The following is a 26,390-nucleotide window of genomic DNA, read 5'->3' on the forward strand; positions in this document are numbered from 1 at the left end:
ATCCAGCTATGACGTTTCAAGACTACATGCTCTTTGCTATAGTTTCTCTTTTCTCCAAAAGTTCAATTTTAGTTGCATACTCCTTTTTATTACTTTCTTCCCTCAGTCTCAATTGATCCCTTTTCTAAATTCTATTACATTTTGAAAATCACATTTATTTTCTAATTATAAAAGTAATATATGCCAAGTGAAGAAAATTGGAAGAACATAGAAATATACAAAGAAAAAGATCTCTGCTATCCAAAGATAACCAGTTTCCAAGGGGAAGAAAGGTATCATACTTACTGCTTTAACACATGCTTTTCCTACTTAGCAATGTATTGTGAAAAATCTGCCAAGACAATATGTATTTTTCCATATAATATTCTCACAAAGAAATATAACTACTGTACATCTTCTAAATAATTTTCTATTGTTGATGACTTTCTCATACTCCAAATAAATAGACATCTGTGCTTCTTATTGCTCCAAATAAGCAAAGAACATCCTTGTCCATGAATTTTTCACACATCTCTGATTTCTCCTCCTTAGAAGAAATTCCTAGATGTGGAATTTTTGGGTCAGAAATATGCTTTTGATTCTGATGCATTAACTTTCCAGAAAATTTTGTGTTGATTTACAATCTTCCTAACAATGTTTGAGAATGAACACATGCGCACTAGATATTATCATTCACTTTCATTGAGGTCAGTCTGATGGTTGTAAAGTAGTGCATCACTACTTTTAATTACATTCCTTTAATTGGCACTCCAGTGAAAAGAGCATAGGTCTGGTGATCAGGAAGACCTGGGTTTGAGTACTGGTCTGTCACCTAATAACCAGTGTGTCCTGGATGAAATGTCTTACCTTTTCCAGATGTTCTTTTTCTCATGCCATAATAATGATACCTGCTTCATATGGTTGGTGTGGGTATGTGAATACTTAGCACTGCCTGGTACACAGTAAATATTCAATAAATGTTGTTACTGAGCAACATATCTCAAAAATGAGAACAAGGAAAAGATTGATCACTTGTATATTCCTTTTAAGATATGACAAATTATGCCCTTTGCCCATTTTTCTATGTAAGTACATTTCTATTTTAGTATATATCTATTTAGGTATTAATTATTGTATTATTAATATACATTTCTGTTGAATATATAAAGTATTTTCTATTTAAATATTACCAATCTTCTATGCTCTATATACACCATTGATATATTTTTCCAGCTTGTTGTTTGCCTTTCCATTTTGTTAATGGTTTTTTTTATAAGGGGAGAAGTTTTACACTACTGTGTAATCCTTCAATGTTTGCCTTCATTTTTTAATTTCTATGGTAATATTCATTGAAAGACAAGCCAACATTATGAGATCAATTAATTGTATAAGCTTCAGTTTACATGCCTCTTGTATCCAGACATCTTTTATCTTATACCTTGAAGCTTACATCTTTATAACACCAAAAATGTGCTCATTTCAGGGGGCCACTGCAGGGGAAAAACAGGAAGAAGATGAGTCTCTCATCCCCATGTTTCTCACAGAACTGATTTTGACAGTCCAGTCATTACTCTTCGAGCCTTCTTTGGAAGACTTTCTGGTGTGTGTTTCTCCATATAGCATCCACCTATAAGTACCTTTTTGGGAAATGAAGCAACTGTTTTACTGTCAAGTGATTGGCAGGATTGCTGTTGTCACTCCTCCAAAATGATCAGAAGGAAAAGAGAAAGTACTGTTCTATGCACAGCATTATGTCTACATAAAAACTATCAAAAAGTTTAGCACATTTTCTTTAACTTGAGACAGACTAGGAGCTTGGTAAGGTACACCATTAAGAGAACATATGCTATACAAAATTTAGAATTGATTATAGTAAGTATAGTTTTTGAAATCTTTTTGGTATGCCACATCCATGAAAATATTTTAATTATCTATTGCTATATAACAAATTACCACAAATATGGCAGCTTAAAACCACAACCATGTGTTATCTCACAGTTTCTGTAGGTCAGAAGTCTGGGCACTGCATAGTTCATCTTCTGCTTCAAAGTTTCTCCAGGCTGCCATTCAGGTATTGGCTATGATGAGGTCTCTTTAGAGGCTTGACTAGAAAAGGATCTGCTTCTAAGTTTCCTCAAGTTGTATAGGTAGAGGTATAGGACTGAAGTTCCTGTTTTCTTGAGAGATGTCATCAGGGGACCACCCTTAGATACTAGAAACCACCTATAGTTCTTTACCGTGTGGCTGACTCTATAAGTAGTTTACAATATGGATATTTGCTTCTTTAAGACCAGTTGGAAAATCTCCTTTGGAAAGGGCCCAATCCCTCTTTTAAGGGTTTTCACTCGATTCAGTCAGGTATACCTAGGATATACCTTTTTTTATTAACTCAGAGTCAGTTGATTTGGGACCTTAATTATATCTGCAAAATTTCTTTAACTTTCTGTATAATGTAACCTAATCACAGGAGTGGCATCCCATCATATTCAGAAGCCCTCCTTCCCTCCATAGTCAAGAAGAAGGGATTATACAGGGCTTTTACACCAGAGGGAGAGAATCTTGGGGGCCATTTTAGAATTCTGCCCTCTTCATTTGTGTACATGTATAGTTAATAAACCAGTCAGAGTCTATATTTCCTGGTATACATGGCACAAAAGCACTAGTAATCAGAATCTCTAGATACTAATCTTGTCTTTACAGTTAATGGGCTATATGACCTTGGGGAAACCACTTACCCCTCTAGAGTTCAATTTATACATCTGTAAGGTGCATCTGTAAAATGAGAACACAGATAAGTTTTAAGGTTGCTTCCAATTCCGGTAGTCTATGATTCTGTAATTTATCCAGATAGGTTGTTTTAAGATATTTATAAGGACAAGTGGACTGCTGAGTTCCCTATGGTTGAGGCCTCACTCAGAAGCTCCCATACAGAGGCACTGGGCTCTTAGGTCCCTTATTGGTCAGAAGACACATGTCCTTCATATGATTTGTATGAACTCAGAATCAACACAGTATTTGTCATGGTTGAATGAGTTATTTATTTTAGCATTTCAAAAAATTCAAAATTATTCATAAATATAACCATACATATTTATATTTATGTTTGTTTTTCTGTTTAACAGGATGGTATTTCAGGAGCAATTAATCATTTTCAAAACACTGTGCTATCAGTTCCTAATCTTGTACCTGATACATATTTTGATGCTTTTACCAGACCTTACATTAACAACAAACTTGAAGAAAAAACTTGTGGATCTGGTCCAAGCCTATCAGCAGTATTTGATGATGATAAGAATTTTCACACAATTACCCTTCAAATAAAGGTACATTTATTTTTGTACAACTATTTTATAATATTCTCAGTTTTTAAGAAATTGAGTAATAAACTTTCTTCCTTTCTTATATTTAAACTGAATGCTACTTAATTTCTAAATGATAAAGTGATATCTTTTTTTAAAGTCCTAGTAGAGGGATCCCTGGGTGGCGCAGCGGTTTGGCGCCTGCCTTTGGCCCAGGGCGCGATCCTGGAGACCCGGGATCGAGTCCCACGTCGGGCTCCCGGTGCATGGAGCCTGCTTCTCCCTCTGCCTGTGTCTCTGCTTCTCTCTCTCTCACTGTGTGCCTATCATAAATAAATAAAATTAAAAAAAAAATTAAAAAATAAAAAAATAAAAAAATAAAAAATAAAGTCCTAGTAGATCAGAGCACTGACTACAGGAAAGGATTTAGAGTACAGGTTATCTGAGATTGCATCACTCTCTCACTCCCCAGGGGAGAAGATAAGGTTAAGAAGAAAGAAGAAGCATTATTTAAACGTGGGATAGTGTAGGAGAAATGAAACAATTGGTAAAAACTAAGGTCCTGTAAGACAAAAGAGGACCAAAAAACCCAAAGTACACCCAACTTTTTCCCCACTGCCAAAAATTTAAATAAAATAATCTGCACATTACTACACTGATGGAATTGAATACCCTTGAATTATAAATCACTTCAAATCCACAAGCTAAAGAAATGAAGATATATTAAATTCATGCAAAACTACTATAAGGAGAAAACAGAAAGTGAAGATTAAAAGACCTGATGAATACTCTTTCCTTTCTCTCCCAAACAACCTTCAAACAGAAGCTATACTACCAACTAAGTAAATATCCTCAAACAAGCATTTGAATATATATAAAATTACATTGAATCAACAATTGAAAAAGGTAGAAATGGGAAATAAAAAGACAAAATCATCTCAGAAATGAAGATGAAATTACATGGTGACCAAGGGAAAATAAACTCAAGTAAAAATTTAATACTTACCAGGCACGCCTGGATGGCTCAGCAGTTGAGCATCTGCCTTTGGCTCAGGGTGTGATCCTGGGATCCTGAGATCAAGTCCTGCATTGGGATCCCTGTAAGGAGCCTCCTTTCCCTCTGCTTATGTCTCTGTTTCTCTCTGTGTGTCTCTCATGAATAAAATAAATAAAATCTTCCAAAAAATTTAATAATTATCATAGGAGAATGATAGGAAAAATGAGAATAGAAAAAAGACAGAAAAACAACCAAGAGAATGAAAATAAGCTAGAAATACAAGTAGAAGGGTCAGAGAAAAAATAATTGGAATAGGAGACAAGCAAAGAAGAAATAATATACATTTAATTGGAGTCTATGAAGGGGAAAAACAAAACAGGGTGGAAGAAACATTTATAAGTATAGTCCAAGGAAAAAAAAAACTGAATGTATATATTGAAAGGGCCTACAGAGTACCTTGGGAAATTGACCCAGGACAATCAAGTCTGACTACATCCTCTTAAAACTATTAGCTTTTGGTTTGGTTTTGTTTTAAAGATTTTATTTAAAAAAAAAGATTTTATTTATTTATTCATGACACATACCCACACACACACACACACACACACACACACTCACACACAGAGGCAGAGACATAGGCAGGGAGAAGCAGGCTCCTCGCAGGAAGCCCAATGCGGGACTTGATTCCAGGACTCCAGGATCATGCCCTTAGCCAAAGGCAGACGCTTAACCGCTGAGCCGCCCAGGCGTCCTAAAACTATTAGCTTTTAAAGCTAAAGAAAAATTCTTCCAGGTCTCAAAGCACAAAGATCAAATACGTTACAAAGTAAGAGAATTAGACCAGTGTGAGGCCTCTCTAAAACAATGTATAAAGCAAGACAGTAATGAAATAGCATTTCTTAATGAAACTGAAGGGAAGAAAGGGTGAATCAAGAATTTTTATCTATTCAGGATAGTCTTTCAAGTATCAAGGCCATAGAAGGATCTCCTAGGGACAAATTGACCATTGAAGTAAATGCTGATTATAAAAGTATCATAAACTCTTGAATAAAATGAAAGCATATTTGTCCATATTGTGAATGAAGGAATGACTTGAATGAGAAGGGAAAGCTTTCCCTTACAACAGAATGTCAACTAATAAATGTAGAAGGAAAATGTAAAGAAAAATCACCATGTTGGCTATCCTAGAAACAGTCAAGAATCTCTAGTGCATCTTAAAATGAGAATTTAAAAGTTATAATGAGGGATCCCTGGGTGGCGCAGCAGTTTAGCGCCTGCCTTTGGCCCAGGGCCGGATCCTGGAGACCCGGGATCGAATCCCACGTCGGGCTCCCGGTGCATGGAGCCTGCTTCTCCCTCTGCCTGTGTCTCTGCCTCTCTCTCTCTCTCTCTCTCTCTCTCTGTGTGACTATCATAAATAAATAAATAAATAAATAAATAAATAAATAAATAAATAAATAAAATTAAAAAAAAGAAAATCAGATCTACAAAAAGAAGAGTATTAGAGAAGGAATAAGTAAAGGTAAAATAAAGGGTTCCCACATCCAGCTCCTTGCATGGAGCCTGCTTCTTCCTCTGCCTGTGCCTCTGCCTCTCTCTCTCTCTCTGTGACTATCATAAATAAATAAAAAAAAATTAAAAGTTATAATGAAAAACAGGACTTTTGTCTCAAAGCATGTCTACATAAGATATTTATTGATTTCAAAAGGAAAAATAATAAGTTTGCAGTGATGAAGCCTGATAGACACCAAATTAACTAACATGTTAACATCACTGGTAATGAGACAAATTGATGTTATGTGCCTCCTGCCATGGTGCACTGAGAACATACATCATTTCTGTGGTTTTACTATAAAAAATATATAACTAAATCTAAGCACTAGAGGGTGTAAAACACATATGGACACACACACACACAAATGAGATACTCCAAAAATATAAGTCATGAAGGACAAAGATTGAGAAATTGTTTAAGATTTTTAAAAATATAAATATGCTTCCTTTTAATCATAAGGAACAGTTCTTCAAGAGTCAGATTTGAAGATGTGGGTTTTTTTTAAATTTCATAAGAGAATCCATTAACTGCTCTTTGACATCAAGGATGGTATCTTCCCTCACTGATGTATCCTTTGGTTAAAGCATAGTGTTGGACACAGAAAAGGCATTCATGTTTGTTGTTTCATTATATTGAATTGAATTCTGCTCAGAAAAAATATAGCTTTATTTGTCTGTTTATTTATAATATTTAGGAAACCATACAGGCAGCATTTGAATCTGCCCAATTATATGTAGCTACATTTGAAAGGTTCCAGATATTCTTCAAGGAAAATGAAAGTCTTGATTTACAAGCTCTTAAACTTGAAGAACCTGGTAAGTTTTCCGTTTGTCCTTACTAATTATTTTGGAAACAAATATTGAGGTTTATAGTATTCTAGGTTTCTGTTTTTTGGTATGTAGTGAAAGAAATGGTGACCCAAAAGAGTTGGCCTGGTGAAAGGCAAAAGTTTATTCATTTCTGGGTTGTATTCTGTAGAACTACTCTCTACAGTTAGTAGAGATGCTGTGGTTTTGATCTTCTTAAATTTCCTAAAGTTTGTTTTGTGGCCTGTCGTATGATTTATCCTGGAGAATGTCACATGCATACTTGAGAAGAATGTATATTCTGCTGTTGAATGGAATTTCTATATAAGTCTGTTAAGTCTATTTATTCTATAAAGTGTTATTCAATTCCATTTTATCTTGTTGATTTTCTGTCTGGATTATCTATCTACTGCTGATAGAGGGGTATTAAAGTCCTCTATTATTATTGTATTCCTGTCTATTTCTCTCTTAAGATCTGTTAGTATTTTCTTAATACATTTCAGTGCTCAGATATTGGGAGCATATGTACTTAATGATTGTTATATCTTCTTGATCTATTGACCCCTTTATCATTACATAATGGTCTTTGTTTCTCACTATGATTTTTGGCTTGAAGTCTATTTTGCCTGTTATAAGAATGGGTACATCCACTTTCTTTTGGTTACTACTTGCTTGTATCGTTTTCCATCTCTTCAGTTTGAGTTTATGTTTCTGGAGCTGAGATGAGTCTTATGAAGGCAGCATATAGTTGGGTCTTGTGTTTTAACCCAGCCAGCCACTCTGTGGCTTTTGATGGGTGAGTTCAATCCATTTACATTTAGGATGATCACTGATATATGAAGACTTACTACTGCCACTTTTTTTGTTGTTGTTTTCTTGTTGTTTTATATCTCTCTTTTCTCTCTCTTCCTCTCTCTCTCTCTCTCTCTCTCTCTCTCTCTGTTACTTTGTATTTCTATTTACCTTTTTAGGTTGGTGGTTTTCTATGATGATTTGGTCAGTTTCTCCTTTTGCGTGTGTCTTTGCTCTAGATTTTTGTTTCATGGTTATTGATGGTTATTGTAAGGTTATATAAAATGTCTAATAGATAAAATAGTCCTTTTTCTGCTGATAATAGTTTATCTTCATTTGCCTATATAGATTCTTTTCTTTTCCTCCATGTGTATAGCCACAAATGATCCCTTTTTGTGCTGTGAGTTTGTTACCAAATCATAGTAGCTATAGTTATTTTTAATGCTATTTTCCTTTAATCTTTATGTTATAATTGTTAGCACCCTTTTCTAAAATAGAGTTACAATTTTGTGATTCTATTTATCACCTTACACAAAGTTTAGTATATTTTTATCTTTTCATTTCAGGTAGAAAAGCTCCTCTCAACATTTGTTATAAGGGAGGTCTAATGGTGATGAACTCCCTTAACTTTTGTTTGTCTGGGAGTCTTTATTTCTCCTTTATATCTGAGGGATGACTTTGCTAGATAGGGTACTCTTGGCTAGCAATTTTTATCTTTCAATACTTTGAACACATCATTCTGTTCTCTCCCAGCCTATAGAGATTCTGCTGAGAAATCTGTACATAGTCTAATGGATGTTCCTTTGTAGGTTACTTTCTTTGGCTGCTTTTAAGATTATTTCTTTATTATTGACTTTTGACAGACTCAGATTAATGTGTCTCAGAGAGATCTGTTTGTATTGAAATAGTAAGATGATATATGGACTTGTATGTCTAGCTATTTCCCAGGTTTGAGAAGTTTACAGATATTATTTCTTTAAATAATCTTTCTACCTCCTTCTTCTCTTCTTCTGGTGTACCCATTATTCATGTGTTGTCTCTCCAAATGGAGTCTAATAGTACTCTAATAATACTTCCTTCCCTTTTTAAAAATCTTAGGATTTTAGGAGGAGTTATCTCTCCTTTTCCATATGGATCATTTCTAGATCTACTCTATTTCTAGTGCTTGGTCCACTATTCTGAAGGATAGTTACATGATACCATGAAAAAAGACTCTGTTCAAATAAGCTTAGAAAGTACTAGGCCAAAAAAACATTATACAGGTTTCCTTACCAGAGGACTTCTCAGATGATTTGATATCCTCATTTTGTCAGTTCTTAAAAATACATAGATCTAAACTTTCTGAAGTAAGATAGATAATTGTTGACCCTTTTTGTATTATGAGGAAACTGAAGCTCAGAAAGATTAAGTGACTTACCGAAAGTCAAAAATGGGTTAAAGACTTGAGCTTAGGTTTTCTAACTATGTCAAACTTCCCCTTATATTCAGGAAAGGAGATGACATAAAGACAAGCATCAACAGTCTTTTCTTTTTGGGATGGTGGAGGAGGGCTATAGGGAGAGAACAGGGAGCAGTAAAGAAATCAATCTGTGGAGGAAGTACTTGAAATAAAGTTAGCTAAATTTGTTTTTTAAAGATTTACTTATTTACTTTAGAGGGAAGGAAAGAAAAGGGTGAAACAGAGAGAGAATCTCAAGCAGACTCCATGCTAAGTGCAGAACCCAATGTGGGGCTTAATCTCATGACGCTGAGATCATGACCCGAGCTGAAATCAAGATTCAGATGCTTAACCAACTGAGCTGCCCAGGTACCCCAAAGTTAGCTAAATTTTTACAGACCCAGAGGGTATAGGATTTTAAAAAGCAAGCAGAGTAGTTTAGTATTCTATGTGTATTAGAGCTGTTTTTGACCAACAGTATGATACAAATGTATTCAAAGGTAATCAGGCTTCTACTGGTTCCAGGTAGGTTGGAAAAGGGAGAAAATTAAAATAGAAGATTATCAAAATGCAATGGCTGCATATGGCACATGCAGGTCGACAAAGGCCTCAGCTATGATGTGGGAGCAGGGCTGGCAGAGAGGTGTTGGAAAGATGAGTGGAGATGACTTCAGCTATGCTTGATCTCCTGTGTTTTAAACTTTTGTTATTAATATCTTCAAAATGTGTTATATGGAGGTGTCATGCAGAAGAACCCTTCCATTAAGCTGAACTTCAACTTCATTCTAAAATTCAGTCCATTCCAGACTAGATCCTCTAATACAATTACAAATTATTTTCATCTGCCTTCTCTTAGTAGGAGCCAGAAAACATGTTTACATTATTGAATATTATTTTCTTTAATACAAGAATAAAATACAAAGCACTATGAATTAACATTTTGAAGTTATTCAAGGTATTCTGCATTAGGAAATAGCATTATAAATACATCTGTAAATTTATTAATACAATGATTTTTAATATATTTCAACATGATCCTTTAAAGTTTAATATATTTTCTGTTCTATATGATTATTTTTTGTAGATGTCGAGTTTTTTAGAGAACAACTGGAAAAATATCACAGACAGCACAAAGATGCAGTAGCTCTGAGACCTACCAGAAATGTAGGATTGCTGCTCATTGATACAAAGCTACTAAAGGAAAAATTGATTCCATCACCTTTGCGATGCTTGGAGGTAACTATGAACTAGGAAAAAAATCTTAATTATAGTCTCTATAATTATTTTATAATTTTTGTACTGCAGATACGCTCTTTATTTTGTAGTAGTGCAAATATTTAAAATTAACATAGTCTACTGGGTAGCCTTAATTTCTAAGAAAAGTCCCATATTCTTTCTGTCCCAAACATAATCAGCCTTCAGTTGTGGGAAGGGTGGGGACTTGCAGGCTTCAGACTAGTCTCTTATTCCAATTCCATTTTGCTTTGTTGGAACATTTCAAGGCTTCCTGCAAAAGAGACACCACTATAGCAACACAGTGTTCTAGTGGGAACACTAGTTGATTTAGGACACTGAGATCAAGTTTAGGACATTATTTCCTGCTCTCAAACTGTCTCTAAAGATCTGGTTACATTTTGGTGAGTGGTAGAGCTGAGGAAATTTGTCTTGATCCTGCAATAACTTTCATGTCTTCCTTTGGACCCAGAGTATACCTATAATATTCTAATACCCCCAGTGAGGCAATGGTATAAAGCAGGGATTGGCAAACTACAGCCCTACAGAGTGAGTCTGCCACCTGTTTTGTACTTACAACCATGACAATTTGCTCTTGTATTACCTATGGTTGCTTTCTCATTCCAAGGGCAGAGTTGAGTAGTTGTGACAGAGACCATGTCCTGCAAATCAAAAATATTTACTATCTGGTCCTTACAGAAAACCTCTGCTGATCTCTAATGTAGATGACAGAAGACAGAGCCAATATTGCTGATTTAGCAATCAACTAGAATTTATTTGAAATATTTAATAAAATGAAAATATTTAAATAGTTATTATTCACATTTTCTTTTTCTTTCCTAGGTGCTAAATTATATGCTTCCTCGTCAAAGCAAGAAAAAAGTGGATGCCATTATCTCTGAGGCACAAGATGCAGAGTATAAACTTGAATTTGTTCCAACTACCACCATAGAATATGTTAACAGCTTAGTATTTCTTGATGAAATTCAGGAAAGGGTGAGTTGATTTTCATATAATTCAGTATTCCTGACTTTGTGGTAGATACGGAAGACAAATAAAGAGAAATTGAGGGACTGAAGGTCAATAAACAGTTGTTAAAATATTAGAAACACTTTAAGACAGTGTAAGTGAATGTCCTGTATCACAGCAATAGCAGGAGCTAACATTGATGAAACTCTTACTACTAGTCAGGAATTGTACTAAAATTTTTATATATGTTACATTTTTAATCCTCACAAAACTTAAGCATATATAGTTTTCATTCTCATTTTGCAGATGAGGAAACAGGGACTGTAAAAGATTATATTGCCCAAGATCATAAAACTTGTGGTAGATCATAAAACTTGTAGAATTTAAATTTCTGTCTCTAACTGCAAAACCAATGCTCTCAACCACAATTTATTGCGGTTCTTTTTTTTTTTTCTTTTAAAGATTCTTTCTTTCTTTCTTTCTTTCTTTCTTTCTTTCTTTCTTTCTTTCTTTCTTTCTTTCTTTATGATAGACATAGAGAGAGAGAGAGAGAGAGAGGCAGAGACACAGGAGGAGGGAGAAGCAGGCTCCAAGCCGGGAGCCCGATGCGGGACTCGATCCCGGGACTCCAGGATCACACCCTGGGCCAAAGGCAGGTGCCAAGCCGCTGAGCCACCTAGGACCCCCTTTATTGCGGTTCTTATTTGTGATCAGTGATCATGGAATTGTAATGGAAGTCTTGACCCTTAACCCATATCTGCATAATAGATAGGATCCTCACCATTAGGAAAAGAAACCCATATCAACTAGCTTAAATGTAGTGGAGGCAGTTGGGAGAGAACAGTAGACATGGAGCCTCAAGTGACACAGGTGACAGGGTCAATACTCATGCTCTCTCTCTCTCTCTGATACACACACACACACACACACACACACGCACATACTCTTTTGTCTCCCTTATTTCCTTCTCTTAGAAACTTGGTTTCCTCCCCTCAGTGTCTTCTTCCCTGTGGCAGGCAACCTAGCATTTAATTTCAATTGTCAATTTTTCATAAGCTTTATTCATACTAATTGGCATTTGAAATAGAGGTAAGTTATTCTCTTAAATAACTGGAAACTGAAGATGTATCACAAATAAAAAATACAAACTGAGTAAAATAAGTCATTAACCACTGGGTAGTTTGTTCTATAGTATTAACAGAATTAACAGTAAAGGCTATTTCATGTGCCTATAAAAGCAACCATTTTTGACATTTATTTTTTTATTGAAGTAGAGTTAACACACAATGTTACGTTAGTTTCTGATGTATAACCTAGTGATTCACTAACTTAAATGTAACAATCTGGTTTCCCATTTCAAGAAATGGCACCTTCACTAAAGGGCAGATGATTGTGGTTTTCCCTCAGGTTTCTGTATACATTATCCCAGGAGTCTAGAGATGCCAAGTGTCTATTATTATGTGTAGTCATTAAGGCACTTTGGACAAATAACTAAAGCTCACTTGAGCTAGCTTAGGCCAAATAGGTACCTTATTTAAGGATCCGGTAGTATTTCAAGGAACCCCACCCCTTCATCAAAAAGGTAAGTAGGCTTAGGAACTTACCAGAGCCAGGAATGACAAGGCTGTGGGAAACCCAGGTAGTTTTTCCTCTCCATCATCCTTTCTGCATCTCCCTGAAGATCTACTCTACTCCTCCCTCTAAAGACAGTCTGCTTCTGCTGCTTCATTCCACAGCAGCAAATATGACCAGCAGCAGCTCTCAAGTTACATGCTGCAAGCTAGCCAACCACCAAGAGAGAGATGCTGTCTCTCCCAATATTAATTCTAAATGTCTCATGAATGCATTCAGCCTCTCTACCCCATGCTATTATATAAACTGTGACAGGAAGGTAGGATCACGTTGCAGAGAGTAGATTGCTCTTACCCTATAGTTGCAGAACAGGAGAGTTGATTGCCTTGCAGAAGACCCAGAGTGTATCCCATCTCCATGAGGATGTCTGTGCATTTCTGAGTGTTGTGCTGGGGAAGCAGTTTCCCTTAGGGAGATGTTCTCCACACAGCTTTTCTTTGGAACATCATCTGTTCATTCAGACAATGTAGTGAACCCCCACTTGCAGGATGCAAGGGTTACAATAATGAGTAAACCTGCCTGCAAGGAGCTCAGAGTCCATAATGAAAGCAGACAACTATTATCTAATATATATATAGGTATAAGATACTGTGGTAGGACTGCAGGATGTGGGGAGGTTGTGGTCATTCTTGGCTATGAATAACAGAAAGCTCTGTGGAAGATGGGGTATTCAAGCTATGTCCTAAAATATATCTATTCAGGTAGGATTCAGGGAGAGGGGAATCTGTGTGCAAATGCCTGAGGCAGAATGACAAGAGTAGGGTATGGCAGTTGGCATGCTGTGGAGAAAGGGTGTTTGGCAGAGAGAGCTAATGAACTGTGGCTAAAGCAGTATTTTCAAGGATAGGAGAGAAGGAATGAATTCTAGTTAGTTAAGTTAGTAGAACTGAAAGGACTAAGCGGGCAACTGAATTTGGGAACAAGAGAAGTCTAAGATTACTCTTGGATCTCTTTCTATAGTGATCAGGGTGACAGTGGTATCATTAACCAGTAGAAGTGGGCCAGGCCATGTAATCATTATCCAACCAGGCCAATTTTGAGAGTGACAGAGGCACTATTAATCACTGTGTCAGGATAATAAATGTAAACCAAGATTCCCTCAGAGAAACATGGACCTAGGCTCACTCCAAGTACAGGAAACAGGAAAATGAACAGATCTTCATGTACAGATACTTAGTTCTATTTATTACTTGTCGAAGATGTTAAGATGTTCAACTTTGGGTTGAAAGGTACAAAACTCAGATAGTTAGCTTAGAAAGATGAGATTTATTCTAGTGTTGCAGGGTTATCTTCTGGAATCCAAAGGCATGCATAGAGTCTAGACTTTAAAGAGGACAGAATCTAGGGATTAGAGCATCGTAGTTTTAAAAAAAGGAGGGGAAGCTATTTTTCCATCTCTCATCTCTGCTCCTCTCTAGAACACTGGTTCTGAAAGGGTGGGCCTGGACTGGCAACATCCGTATCACCAGGGGACTCCAGAAATGTATATTCTTGGGCTCCACCCCAGATCTTCTGAATCAGAAACTCCAGGGAGGGGCTCAAGGGGCTCAACAATCTGTGTTTTCACAAGTTTTCCGAGGTGATTGTAGTTTCAAAGCTAAAGATTGAAAATCATTTCTCTAAAAGCTTCTCTGCAGTTCTCTTCTCATGTCAAGGATGTGCTTTGTTTCCACATGGAAGGAAATGGCCTCTGCCAATACCTAAGCCTAATTCTTCCCATATTCAGAGAGAAAGCAGACTGAGCCAGATTCCTCAGGTCCCAATTTTGCGCTGTTGGTTCAGCTTGTGACCAGGGGTTTGGGTCAAGTTGTGTGAACATGGCTGTTCCCTCTACAGCCATGTGGTAGAGTGAAAGGAGATTTCCCCCAAAACTAGAGAATCTCTCCCCGAAAAATTAGGAAGGGCACTGTCCACTGAAAGTAGGACATCAAAATGAAGATGTTCAATAGTCAGTTGAAGATAGTAAAAATATAGTAGGGAACATGCAGCCAGGACCATGACCTGTGCATACTTCAGGGGCGGCTCTGGGACAACCCCTGCTCAGTACACATGCCTAGAAGGTCAAATATTGCAACTGAGAATCCTCACCATACACATTGTCTCTGAAAACCAAATATTGGCACTGTTTAATGCTACTAGAGAACAAAAGAGAGAGAAGAGAATAATAAACATTTACCATAGTACTGACTGTGCTCAGCTCTGAACAACTTACCTCCTGGGCCTGATTACCTGCACTATAGCAACAAATATTTTTATCACCTGGCAAGCTTCAGTCAGTATGATCCTACTGTTAAGCTCACTCATCTTGTGCTGGTTATGAATGTGTGATGTTCACAGTGCACAGCAGCTGTCTCCTATTAGATAAAACTGAGGGGGACTCTTGATGTATTAACAAGCAACCAGTGTTTGTATTTAGATTGAAAGCCTTGAAGATGAAGGGAATACAGTGATTCAAATGTACAAGCTCATTGAACAGTATCAAGTTCCCACACCTCCTGAAGACTTTGCTGTTTTTGCTACTATGAAGCCATCCATTGTTGCAGTTCGGAATGCCATTGATAAATCTGTGGGTGACAGAGAAACAAGGATTAAGCAGTTTTCTCAGCATTTGGGTAGAGATCTTGAAGACCTAACCAATGAAGTGAATGAAGTAAAGCTATTAGCACAGGTAAGCTAAGACAAGATTAAAAAAAAAAAATCTGTGTAAAATTGAACAATTATATTTTAATTAAGCTATTTCTGGATCATAGTTCATTTTAATCTGATTTAACTTCTATTTTTGTGGTTTCATTCTAATCAGTTAACAATGTCTTTGAGCTGCTACTTAAAACTGAATATTTTTCTGAACCCCTAAGTATTTTTGCTTATATCATATCTAGCCACTTATTCTTTATCTTCTCTCTTCCTACCTCTCAGAAATCAAAGGGCTTCCTATTTTCATGAATGTAAATGGGAATTTCTCTTATATCATGTCCTCTTCCTTCTCTTCCCTATTACATGCACCTCTCCTTGCCTGAAGTCATGTTGGTTGAAGAAGTGGAGGAAATGAAAGTAGATGAGGGAAAATTTATTAGGTACTATTTAAAAATAATGTTGTCCCCAAGACACTTCTTTATTTCTGTACTTTTTACAATATACATCTATTGTTTTAAATTTTTAAAAAAGCAACCATTTTAACATTTCCTAGAAATCAGAGTGAAAAGAAAATTAGAAAAATATTTTTGAAAATGTTTATAAATCCATTTCATTTAATGGTCCACATCAAATAGTAAGAATGACTAATCAAAAATTATCTTAATTTTACAGGATCCACAGATTTTGGATATTAGTGCTGATCAAGATAAAATAAAGCTCATGTTAAGTGATCTGCAGGTAGTTCTAGATGATCTTCAAAAACGTGCATTTCAGTATAAATCCTATCAGAAGAATTTTAAGGTAAAGACAGCTCTGCACATCTGTGTTTAAAATATATGCATAGAAATGGCATTGATAAACAACCACCCTCAACAGTGTGGCTATAACATTCAATATTTGGACACCTATTGTCATTTTGCCAGAATGGTCTAAAATACCAATATGACGTGTTCTCTGCCTTTGAAGTGTTTAAAGATTAGTATACATGAGACACAAAATATCTTTCCTAATAAAAAATAATAATGAATTATATAGATGAACCTTCAGACCAGGGGCTGCAATCTCTATGTAAAAATATGTATGTGGATTTTTATTTTTTTATTTTTTTTAAAGATTTTATTTATTTATTCATAGGCACAGAGAGAGAGGGGCAGAGACACAGACAGAGGGAGAAGCAGGCTCTATGCAGGGAGCCCGATGTGGGACTCAATCCCAGGTCTCCAGGATCACACCCCAGGCTGCAGGCGGCACCAAACTGCTGTGCCACCGGGGCTGCCCTGTATGTGGATTTTTAAATGTGGTCAATTAAAGCCCAACTAGTCTTCCTTAAGTAATACTCAAACTTCTTTTACATTCTTGTGTGTGTTATGATTCCATGAATATTGCCGATTTTCCCTGGTCTGATGTGCCAATTTGATGAAAGAAGAGAATTTGGCTAAGCCAGGGGATAGATAGATAGATAGATAGATAGATAGATAGATAGATAGATAAAGAGAAATGAATAAGAGCTTTAAGTGCTCTGAATAGTTATTAGAGACCAAAAAAGAAAGAATAGTAGAAAAGAAGAGATTCCTAAGCTCAGAACCAGGGAACCACCAGCAATAAGAGAGGTGTTATTAGTCCCTCCAACAGTCTTGGAGGAGTGCTTGGACCTAACACGGGAATGTACCTATCTATTCTGGCCACAAGTGGATGGCCAGAAAGTGATCTAAGGAGCTATCCACTCTAGAGCCCAGGGGGAATCTGCAAAATAATAACTGTGACACTAGACACTCACTGGCATAGTATCTGAGATTTGTGTGTTGGAGAACTAGGGTTCAAAGTTGTTCCTGGGTTGAGTTAACTGACCTACAAGATTGGATAGTATACAGTAAGAAGTGAGGTATTAAGGAAACATTGCTTGATAAAAAGTTGTAACTAACAGGTGTTCTGACCTCTTGGGTCAGAAAGGAAAACCTGAAATAAAAGTATGTCCCCTTCTTTCCATGCTCTGTATCCATACTTGATTAATTCTTAATATTAATTAGCCTTAATATTATTAATCTTAATCAGTCAATACTTGATTAATTCTTCTTTCATGATCAACTCAGGTCTACCCCTCCTTCTGCTGCTCTCAGGCCTAGGAGCTTACTTCTAATTCCTAATGACAACTAGGCTATATCCCTAATGTCAGAGCAATGCTGACCTCATAAGATGAATTTGGAATTATTCCCACCTCTTCAATTTTTTTGGAAAAGTTTGAGAAAAACTGGCATTAATTCTTCTTTAAATCATTTGGTAGAATTCACCAGTAAAGCCATCTGCTCCTGGAGCTGTCTACTTTTGGACTTTTCTGTGTTGGGAGGTTTTGATTATTGGTTCAATCTCCTTATTCCTTATTGGTCTGTTTAGATTGTCTATTTTTTCCTGATCAGTCTTGGTAGGTATTATATTCATAAGAATTTATCCATTTCTTTTAAGTGATGCAATTTAATTGTCGGCATATAATTATTCATAGTAGTCTATTATAATCCTTTGTATTTCTGTGGTATCTGGTATAATGTTTCCTCTGATTTTATTTAAGTCTTCTCTTTTTTTATTCATCTAGCTAAATGTTTATCTATTTTATTTATCTTTTTTGAAAGAAAAATTCTAGCTCTTAATTTTATTGATCTTTTCTATTTTTCTGGTCTCTGTTTCATTTATTTCCACTCTGATTTTTCTTTCCACTCTGATTTTTTTCCACTCTGATTTTTATTTCCTTCTTCTGCTAATTTTGAGATGTTTATTTTTTTTCAACTTCCTTGATGTGTAAAATTGTTTGAGATCTTTCTATTTTTTAAATATATGCATTTATCAGTATAAAATTCCCTCCCAGAACTGCTTTTATAGCATCCTATAAGTTTTGGTGTGCTGTATTTTCATTGTTTCAAGGTTTTTTTTAATTTCCCCTCTAACCCAGTGGTTATTTAAGAGAGTATTGTTTAGTTTCCACATGCTTGTAAATTTTCCAGCTCTCCTCTTGTTGATTTCTAGTTTCATATCATTCTGACTGAAAAAGTGACTTGGTAGGATTTTAATCTTAAGTTTGCTAAGACTTGTTTTGTAGCCTATCATATGATCTGTCCTGGAGAATGTTCTGCATGCACTTGGAAAGAATGTGTATTCAGCTGCTGTTGGATGGAATGTTCAAAGTCCTAGCTTACCACAGGGTTCATGATTTCTGTGCAAACAACCTCCCTGGGGGTTTGTTCACTTCTAAGCTTTGGCAGTTTTAAAACACTTCTATGAAAACAGCTTCTTCAGATTTTCTTGCAGTCTTTCTCTCTACAGGGTTTATATACAGCTCACAGGGTTACAAATAGATAAGAAACCAGGCTGTTCTTTCTAGTTTAAATCTCCCCATCCCCTCCACCAGCTACTATACAGACATCTCCCTCTTCTGTTCATCTTGGTATACATGCCCCAAAGGAAATGAGTACCTCTGAAAACTCATCTGTTTTCCTAAAAGGCCAGGCATATATGATCTAACTTGAAGAAGAATGCCTATGGCACTCATGATATTTATGTCTTTACTGAACATTTAGGTTCTAAAGAAGTGTAAAGAGTTATATTTTGTCACTCAAATGGAAATTTGAATATACATAGGGTTTATGATTTATTTTTTTCATTTGTTTCTATCTCTCCCTTTCTTTTCCCACTTAGGACCCACCCATATTCTGCTAAGTAATCACTGCATCAAGAATTACTAATAGGAAAATAATATACGATCTTTATATCTGAAAACTAAATAATGAATTTTGCTTATTATATTTTTAAAGGTAGAAGTATCAAAGTTTGAAGCTCTGGAAGAAGTTAGTGCTGAATTGAAGCTCAAACAATTGCTCTGGGATTCTTTATCAGAGTGGGATCAACTCCAACAAGAATGGTTAAAGGTAAAATAAAACAAAATAAAAAGCCTCTCAATCCTGAAATAATTTTTTATTAATTAAACTTAATATCATAATAATATGAGTTATGATTTTTAACAACCTGAAGTAGTCCTACTTCAGTACAATATGCAATGTTATAATTTTATGGGAATTGTTAACAGCTTTCCAGTGAAGTGTGTAAAGGTCTTTCTGTCACTCTATACCACAGACTACAGACTGTGGAGCAGACTACATTATTATAAGGCGGACTTCTTGGGTCCTCCATTTAAGAAGGCTAAATGAAGGAAGCATCAAAAGACCTCACTGGATGATGTTTAACAGCTTTGTGCCTTCTGAACAGTCTTGTCATGATATACTATACCCAAGTGTTCTTGAAGATCGTAGGATTTTATTTGTGATCTCCACACCTTGTATTTCTGTTAACTTAGGTTTCTGTTCTGTTTTGAAAAAAAGAGAGAAAAAAGGAAGCTATTTCATTGACTGTAATAGAATGGAATAGAAATAGAATAGAATCAAAGTAATGAGGGATCCCTGGGTAGCGCAGCGGTTTGGCGCCTGCCTTTGGCCCAGGGCGCGATCCTGGAGACCCGGGATCGAGTCCCACGGCGGGCTCCCAGTGCATGGGGCCTGCTTCTCCCTCTGCCTGTGTCTCTGCCTCTCTCTGTGTGTGTGTGTGTGTGTGTGTGTGTGTGTGTGTGTGTGTGACTATCATAAACAAATAAAAAAATTTAAAAAAAAAAAGAATCAAAGTAATGAGATCTAGGATCTTTCCTTAAGAGCTCAACAGTAAATTACCTTAATTAGGGGGCCAACTTCCAATCATAGCCATAGATTTTGGCTTCTAGGATCTACCCATATATTCAAACCTTGATGAGGGTCAGCCTTCTAGAAGGCAGGCTAGATGATCATCTCTTCTGTCAAGTGTGATATGATCATGTTAGAAATACCATCAACTTCACAAATATTGTTTTACACTTGCTCACTCAGCCTATTCATGCTGATACCTGTAATCAGAAGTCACGTGTCTGGTTTAAACACCAGTAACACAGAATATGTTTCCCAGATAATGTTCTAAGTGTTGGGCATACCAGTAGAGACCAAAAACAACACAGTTCAAACCCTCATAGAACTTACCTTTTGATGAGGAAAAGAGAAAACAAATATATGGTATAATATCAAATAATTTTAAGTGCTCTTGTATAACTCCTTTGTCACTTATCTTAGAAATAGGAAATGCTCCTGAGGTATAAAGAAAAAGCTTAGAGAGCTCTCTGATTACCACCATAGTTTAGAAGAGAAGCTTCCAAAAATGGGATGATTTCATCATAGGAAACATACAGAAAGATGCATTAGAGGACAGAAAGGAAATGTTGAACCTAGAAAGAAAAAATAGAAAAATGAAGGTTTATACGTAGTCACACATAACACATTAGTTTCAGGTGTACCACGTAGCCATTGAATATTTGTATATATTGTGAAATGATCACCACAGTAAGTCTAGTTAACGTCCATTGCCATATGTAATTACAAAAACTTTTTTCCTATGATGAGAACTTTTAAGATCTATTCTCTTAGCAACTTTCAAATATGCAATACAGTATAGTCACCATACTATACCTTACACCCCCATGACTTATTTTATAACTAGATGTTTATATCTTCTTACTCCTTCAACCATTTTACCTACCTCCCACCCCTACCTCTAGCAACCACCAGTCTGTTCTCTGTATCTTTCAGTTTCTTTTCATCTCATTTTGTTTTGTTTTAGATTATATATGTAAGTGAGATCATACAGTATTTGTCTTTCTCTGTTTCTATGACTGAGAAATATATTTATAGATACATGTATATATTGGGATACACCTTTAAATAATTTATGTTAAAGGGGTACATAATCAAGTAATAGGAGACTATTGGGTGAGAAAGTTCTGTTAGCAAGAGTAAGAAGTAGCTATTTGTCTCCTTATAAGAGTTGGCTCTCAGGAATAAATTACAGGGATTCCAATACTACATTTGATAATGTGGGAGAGAAGAACATGAAAGGAATAAGCAAGTGATGCCTGGTATACTACTAGCAATCTTAATAAGTAAAGCCATTTCCAAAAGTAGAGAGCTGACTTCAATTAAGAATTTAACTACTGTAAAATCTGAGTAAAGGAAAAAAATTTACAATTTCAAGCTTGCCTTTATCATCTATCTTTTTTTTCTTTCTAATTTTTATAGTCCAAATTTGACTGCCTGGACCCAGAATTCCTAAATAGTCAAGTTTCTAAATATGCCAAATTTGTGACTCAATTGGAAAAAGGCTTGCCACCCAACAGTGTAGTTCCCCAGCTAAAACACAAGGTGGAGAAAATGAAAGAAAAGGTAAGTTTGGTAGAAATTATTTCAAAAACTCCAGATCAGCCCATTACTACTCAGTGCTAATGAGACTAAAGTCAGGAATCCTTCCCTGTTCACATTAGTCAGTTTTGCAGAGAGAAGAGAAAGAATAGACAAATTCAGTTTTTTGAGGGGCAGACTGCATCCCTGTCTTCAACTGGCCAAACCATGCAATTGAATACCTTGGTTCAAGGGGCATTCAGAGTAAGAGTTTCCCAGAGTAAGAGTTTCCTGAGTGGTAGGGAACTTAGTGCAGAAATTCAGGTTGTAGGGATGCCAAGATACCAATCTGCTCAGCCCTTGGACAACCAGATGAGGCCAGGGCAGCCTTGCCTTTTTATAGTACACCAAATAAACAGGCCATTTTCCAAATATGCCATGACTTGAAGGTCAGGAAGCCCTGCCATAGATGTGCAAGGATGGCTCTTTGAAACCTATCACTGCTAAACCAGTACTTGAAATGGGAATGAAAAGGGTTATGGCTTTATCCTTGTAAGCAATTTTAGATTTTTTTAAAAGATGAGATAAAGGACTAAAAGGCATGGGTAGGAAAAGTAAGCAAAACTTCAGGTACAACAAGAAGCAAAATTTCCCCGAGAAGAACATTTTTTGCAATTTCTCCCTCTTTAGTTTTATAGTATCTAGTCAAAACACTTTCTCAAAGTTTCTTTTGTTAACCTCTTTCTTCTTCATTTGCCCTTAATGTGATTATAAGACTGTAAACAAATTTATATGTCATATTCTGTTCCATTTTGCATTCCTTCAGAGTTGTGGTTGATTTAAAAAAAAAAAAAACTTGCACATAGGGGCGCCTGGGTGGCTCAGTCACTTGGGCATCTGCTTTCCATTCAGGTTATGATCCTGGGAGCCTGGGACCAGGACTCACAGAGGACTTGCTGCTCACTGGGGAGTCTACTTCTCCCTCTGCCTCTCCCCCTGCTCCCGCCTCATATAAATAAATAAAATCTTTTTTTAAAAAAAAACTTGCATATAGTAGAAGTCATTTGTTGTGGTATACAGTTCTATGGGTTTTTACAAATGGATAGTGTCATGTATAAAACATAATAGTACTGTACAGAATAGTTTCATCGCCCCCAAGTTCCCATATGCTATTCTTTGTAGTCAGCCTCTCCTTCCTTCCGAGCCCCAGGCAACCACTAACCTGTTTCCTGTCCCTAAAGTTCTTCATTTTATATATGATATAAATGGAATAATACAATATGTAGCATTTTGGGTCTAGCAGTGTTCACCTAGAAAAATGCATTTAAAATACATTCAGAAGCCAGTCATAGAAAAGCTACATGATATCATAGATATGAAATGTCTAGAATAGAGAAATCCATAGAGAGAGAATGTAGATTAGTGGTTACAGGGTACTATGGAGTGGGAGAAATGGGTGATGATAGCTAAAGGGTATAGGGTTTCCTTTCAGGGTAATTAGATAGTGATAGTTCTAAAATTAGATAGTGGTAATGGTTTCACATCTCTGTGAATTGTAATATATTTTTAAAAAGATTCTTCCATGTTGTTAGGTGAACCAATAGTTTGTTAATATTTATTGCTGAGTAATATCCCATTATATGGATTATCACCAATTGGTTTTTCCATTCACCTGTTAAAAGACATTTGGCTTGTGACCAGTTTTATAGTGATTATTAAGCTGCTCTCAACAGTCGTATATAACTTTTCAAGTGAACATGAGCTTTTAATTCACTTGAGTAGAAAACTAGGAGTGGGATTACTACTACGTGGCATGGTAAATATATGTTTATGAGAAAGTCACCTGTTTTTCAAAGGACTGTAACATTTTGCCTTCCCACAGGCTATGTGTGAGAATTCTAGTTGTTCCTCATTCTTCCCAGTACTCATTATTATTTGGGAGGTTTTTTGTGTCGTTGGGTTTGGTTTTCATTTCAGTCACTCCAGTAAATGTTTAGAAGTATCTCATGGCAGTCACATTTGCATTTTTCCAGTGAATAATCAGTGGAGTATCTTATTTTCAATGTCTTTTTTCCATCCTTTTATCTTCTTTCCTGAAATGTCTGCTTGGCTCTTAACCCAATTTTTAATTAGGTTGCTTGTTTTGTTATTATTGTGTTTTAAGTGTTCTTTTTTGTAATCTGGATCCACCCCTTTTTTCAAATATGTAACTTGAAAATATTTTTTTCCAGTCAGTGGCTTGTCTCTTCAATCCCTTACCAGTGGCTTTCAGAGTGCAAATGGTTTTAATTTGAATAAAGTCCAATTTATATTCTTTGCTTTTATGGATTATCTTTTTGTATATATCTAAAAATGTTTTGCCAAACTTAAGGGTCATACAGATTTTCTCCTGTATTTTTCTCTAGAAGTTTTATAGTTCTGCCTTTTTTTACATTAAGGTTTATGATTTATTTTTAGTGATTTTGCATAAAATATGAGGTATGTATCAAGGTGTACATTTTTTACATATGTTTATCACTCAATACAGCACCATTATTGGAAAAGACTATCCTTTCTCCATTGAGCTGCCCTTGCACCTTTGTCAAAAGTCAGAGGACTATATTTTTTAATCTATCTCTGGACTCTATTCTGTTTTGTTGTTCTGTAAGTCTATTCTTTCACCAATACTATACTGTCTTGATACCTATAGCTAGTAAGTCTTGAAATCAAATAGGTTTAAGTCCTCCAAATTCATTCTTCTTTTTCACAATTGTTTTATCTATTCTAATACCTTTACCTTTCCATATAAATCTTAGAATTAGGTTGTTGAAATGTATAAAAAATTGCCGGGAATTTTTGAAGGATTGTGCTGAATATATAGATCAATTTGAAGAGAACTGACTACTTCACCAGACTGAGTTTTCCAATCTGTCACCAGCATAGCCTATCTCTTCATTTAACTAAGTCTTCTTTTATTTTTTCATTGAAGCTTTGTAGTCTTGATACAAGATTCTGCATGTATTTTGTTTTATAACTACTTTTGATGTTATCCTAAATAATATTTTTTTAATTCTAAATTCCAATTGTTCATTGCTACTATATAGCAGAACCCCATTGAATACTATTGATTTTTGTATATTGATCTTATATCTTGTGATCTTACTAAATTCAGTTTTTAATTTTATGGACTTTTTTGTACATTAAAATGAGTTGGGAAGGGTTCCTTCCTCTTCTGTTTTCTGAAGGAAATAGTATAGAATTAATATTTCTTCTTTAAATGCTTAGTAAAATTCACCAGTGAAGCCATTTCAGCTTGAAGTTTGTTGTTGTTGTTGTTGTTGTTTTTGGAAGGCTCTTGACTACAAATTAAATTTCTTTAGTACATATTGAATTGTTCAGGTAATCTATTTCTTCTTGAGGGGTTTCATAGTGTATTTTTCAAGGTAATGGTCCATTTCATCCAAATTATTAAATTTATAGACACAGAGTTGATCATATTATTTCTTTGTTATCCTTTAAAAGTATGTAGGATTTGGGGCACCTGGGTCAGTCAGTTAAGCTTCTGACACTTGGTTTCTTGGCTCAAGCCATGATCTCATGGGTCATGGGATGGAGCCCAGCCACGGACTCCACGGAGTGGAGAGTCCGTGAAGATTCTCTCCTTCTGCCGCTCCCCCCACTCACACTCTCTCACTCTCTCTCTCTCTCTCTCTCTAAAATAAATAAATTTTTTAAAAAATATGTGGGCTCAGAAGTGATGTCCCCTTTTTCATTGTTGATGTTGGTAATCTGTATCTTTCTGTATAGATTTATCTGTTTGCTTATATTTCTTTTTATTTATTTATTTATTTATTTATTTATTTTTGCTTATGTGTCTTTCTAACTCATCCATCCATCCATTCAGTTGTTTATTTATGTCAATATGAACTCATGGATATTTATTTTATAATTTGGATGATAGTGCAACTTTATTTATTGTTTGCAATTTATTGCTAAATCATTACAACTTTGGTCATTGAAAGCTCTCTCAGATGATTTCTGTGTCCCTTTGATATACCTTATCATTTGGGGTTTTTTTGTATTTTACCTTTACAAATATTATATGCATAATATATTACTACTATTTTTATCTTATATAATCATCTTTCAGGACAATCAAAATAGGAAACAAAATGAAATTTATCTTGCTTTATTCCATTTCCAGTGTTCTTTATTTCTTTCCAGTGTTCTTTATTTCTTTATATGGATGTAAGATTCTGACTCATTGCCTAAAGAACTGTCTTTAATATCTCTTATTGAGTAGGTATGCTAATAATGAATTCCCTAAGTTTTTGTTTTGAGAAAGTTTTTGTCCTTTATTTTGAATGATTATTGTTTTTAAAATTTTTTATTTATTTGAGAGAGAGAGTGCAAGTGAATGAGAGAGAGCACAAGCAGGGGGAGGGGCAGAAGGAGAAGGAGAAACAGATCATGACTTGAGCCAAAGGCAGATGCTTAACCAACTCAGCCATACAGGCGCCCCTTGAATGATAATTTAAATGATAATTTAAACTTCTCATCCGAAGTCATCCCGTTTTGTTTTTTCTTTTAGCAATTTAAAAGTATCCTTGTATTGCTTTCTTGCTTGCATGATTTCTTCCTGCTGTAGTTCTTGTCCCTGTTCTTCTGTAGATAATGTGTATTTTGGGGGGCTGCCTTCAAGATTATCTCTTTTTCTTCATTTTTGTCAGTTTATAATGTGATATGCCCAGGTGTGGTGTTGTTGTTGTTGTTGTTTACAGATTGTATTTATCCTGCTTAGTGTTCTCTGAGTTTCTTGGATTTGTGGTTTGGTGTCTGTCTAA

The 26,390-nt window shown here is 35.6% G+C and overlaps 1 protein-coding gene across 1 annotated transcript in view; it reads left to right on the forward strand.

The window, feature by feature from the left end:
- DNAH6 (dynein axonemal heavy chain 6) overlaps positions 1–26,390 on the forward strand; it is a 236,551-nt gene that overhangs the window by 46,786 nt on the left and 163,375 nt on the right. The window contains exons 10-18 of the mRNA XM_041756154.1: positions 1,463–1,579; positions 3,102–3,302; positions 6,525–6,645; positions 9,951–10,102; positions 10,943–11,095; positions 15,117–15,368; positions 16,007–16,135; positions 19,135–19,248; positions 21,469–21,612. Of these exons, the coding sequence (XP_041612088.1) occupies positions 1,463–1,579; positions 3,102–3,302; positions 6,525–6,645; positions 9,951–10,102; positions 10,943–11,095; positions 15,117–15,368; positions 16,007–16,135; positions 19,135–19,248; positions 21,469–21,612 (1,383 nt within the window). The remainder of the gene's footprint in view (positions 1–1,462; positions 1,580–3,101; positions 3,303–6,524; positions 6,646–9,950; positions 10,103–10,942; positions 11,096–15,116; positions 15,369–16,006; positions 16,136–19,134; positions 19,249–21,468; positions 21,613–26,390) is intronic.

Source organism: Vulpes lagopus, chromosome 5, assembly GCF_018345385.1.
Source record: "Vulpes lagopus strain Blue_001 chromosome 5, ASM1834538v1, whole genome shotgun sequence".
Lineage (NCBI taxonomy): Eukaryota > Metazoa > Chordata > Mammalia > Carnivora > Canidae > Vulpes > Vulpes lagopus.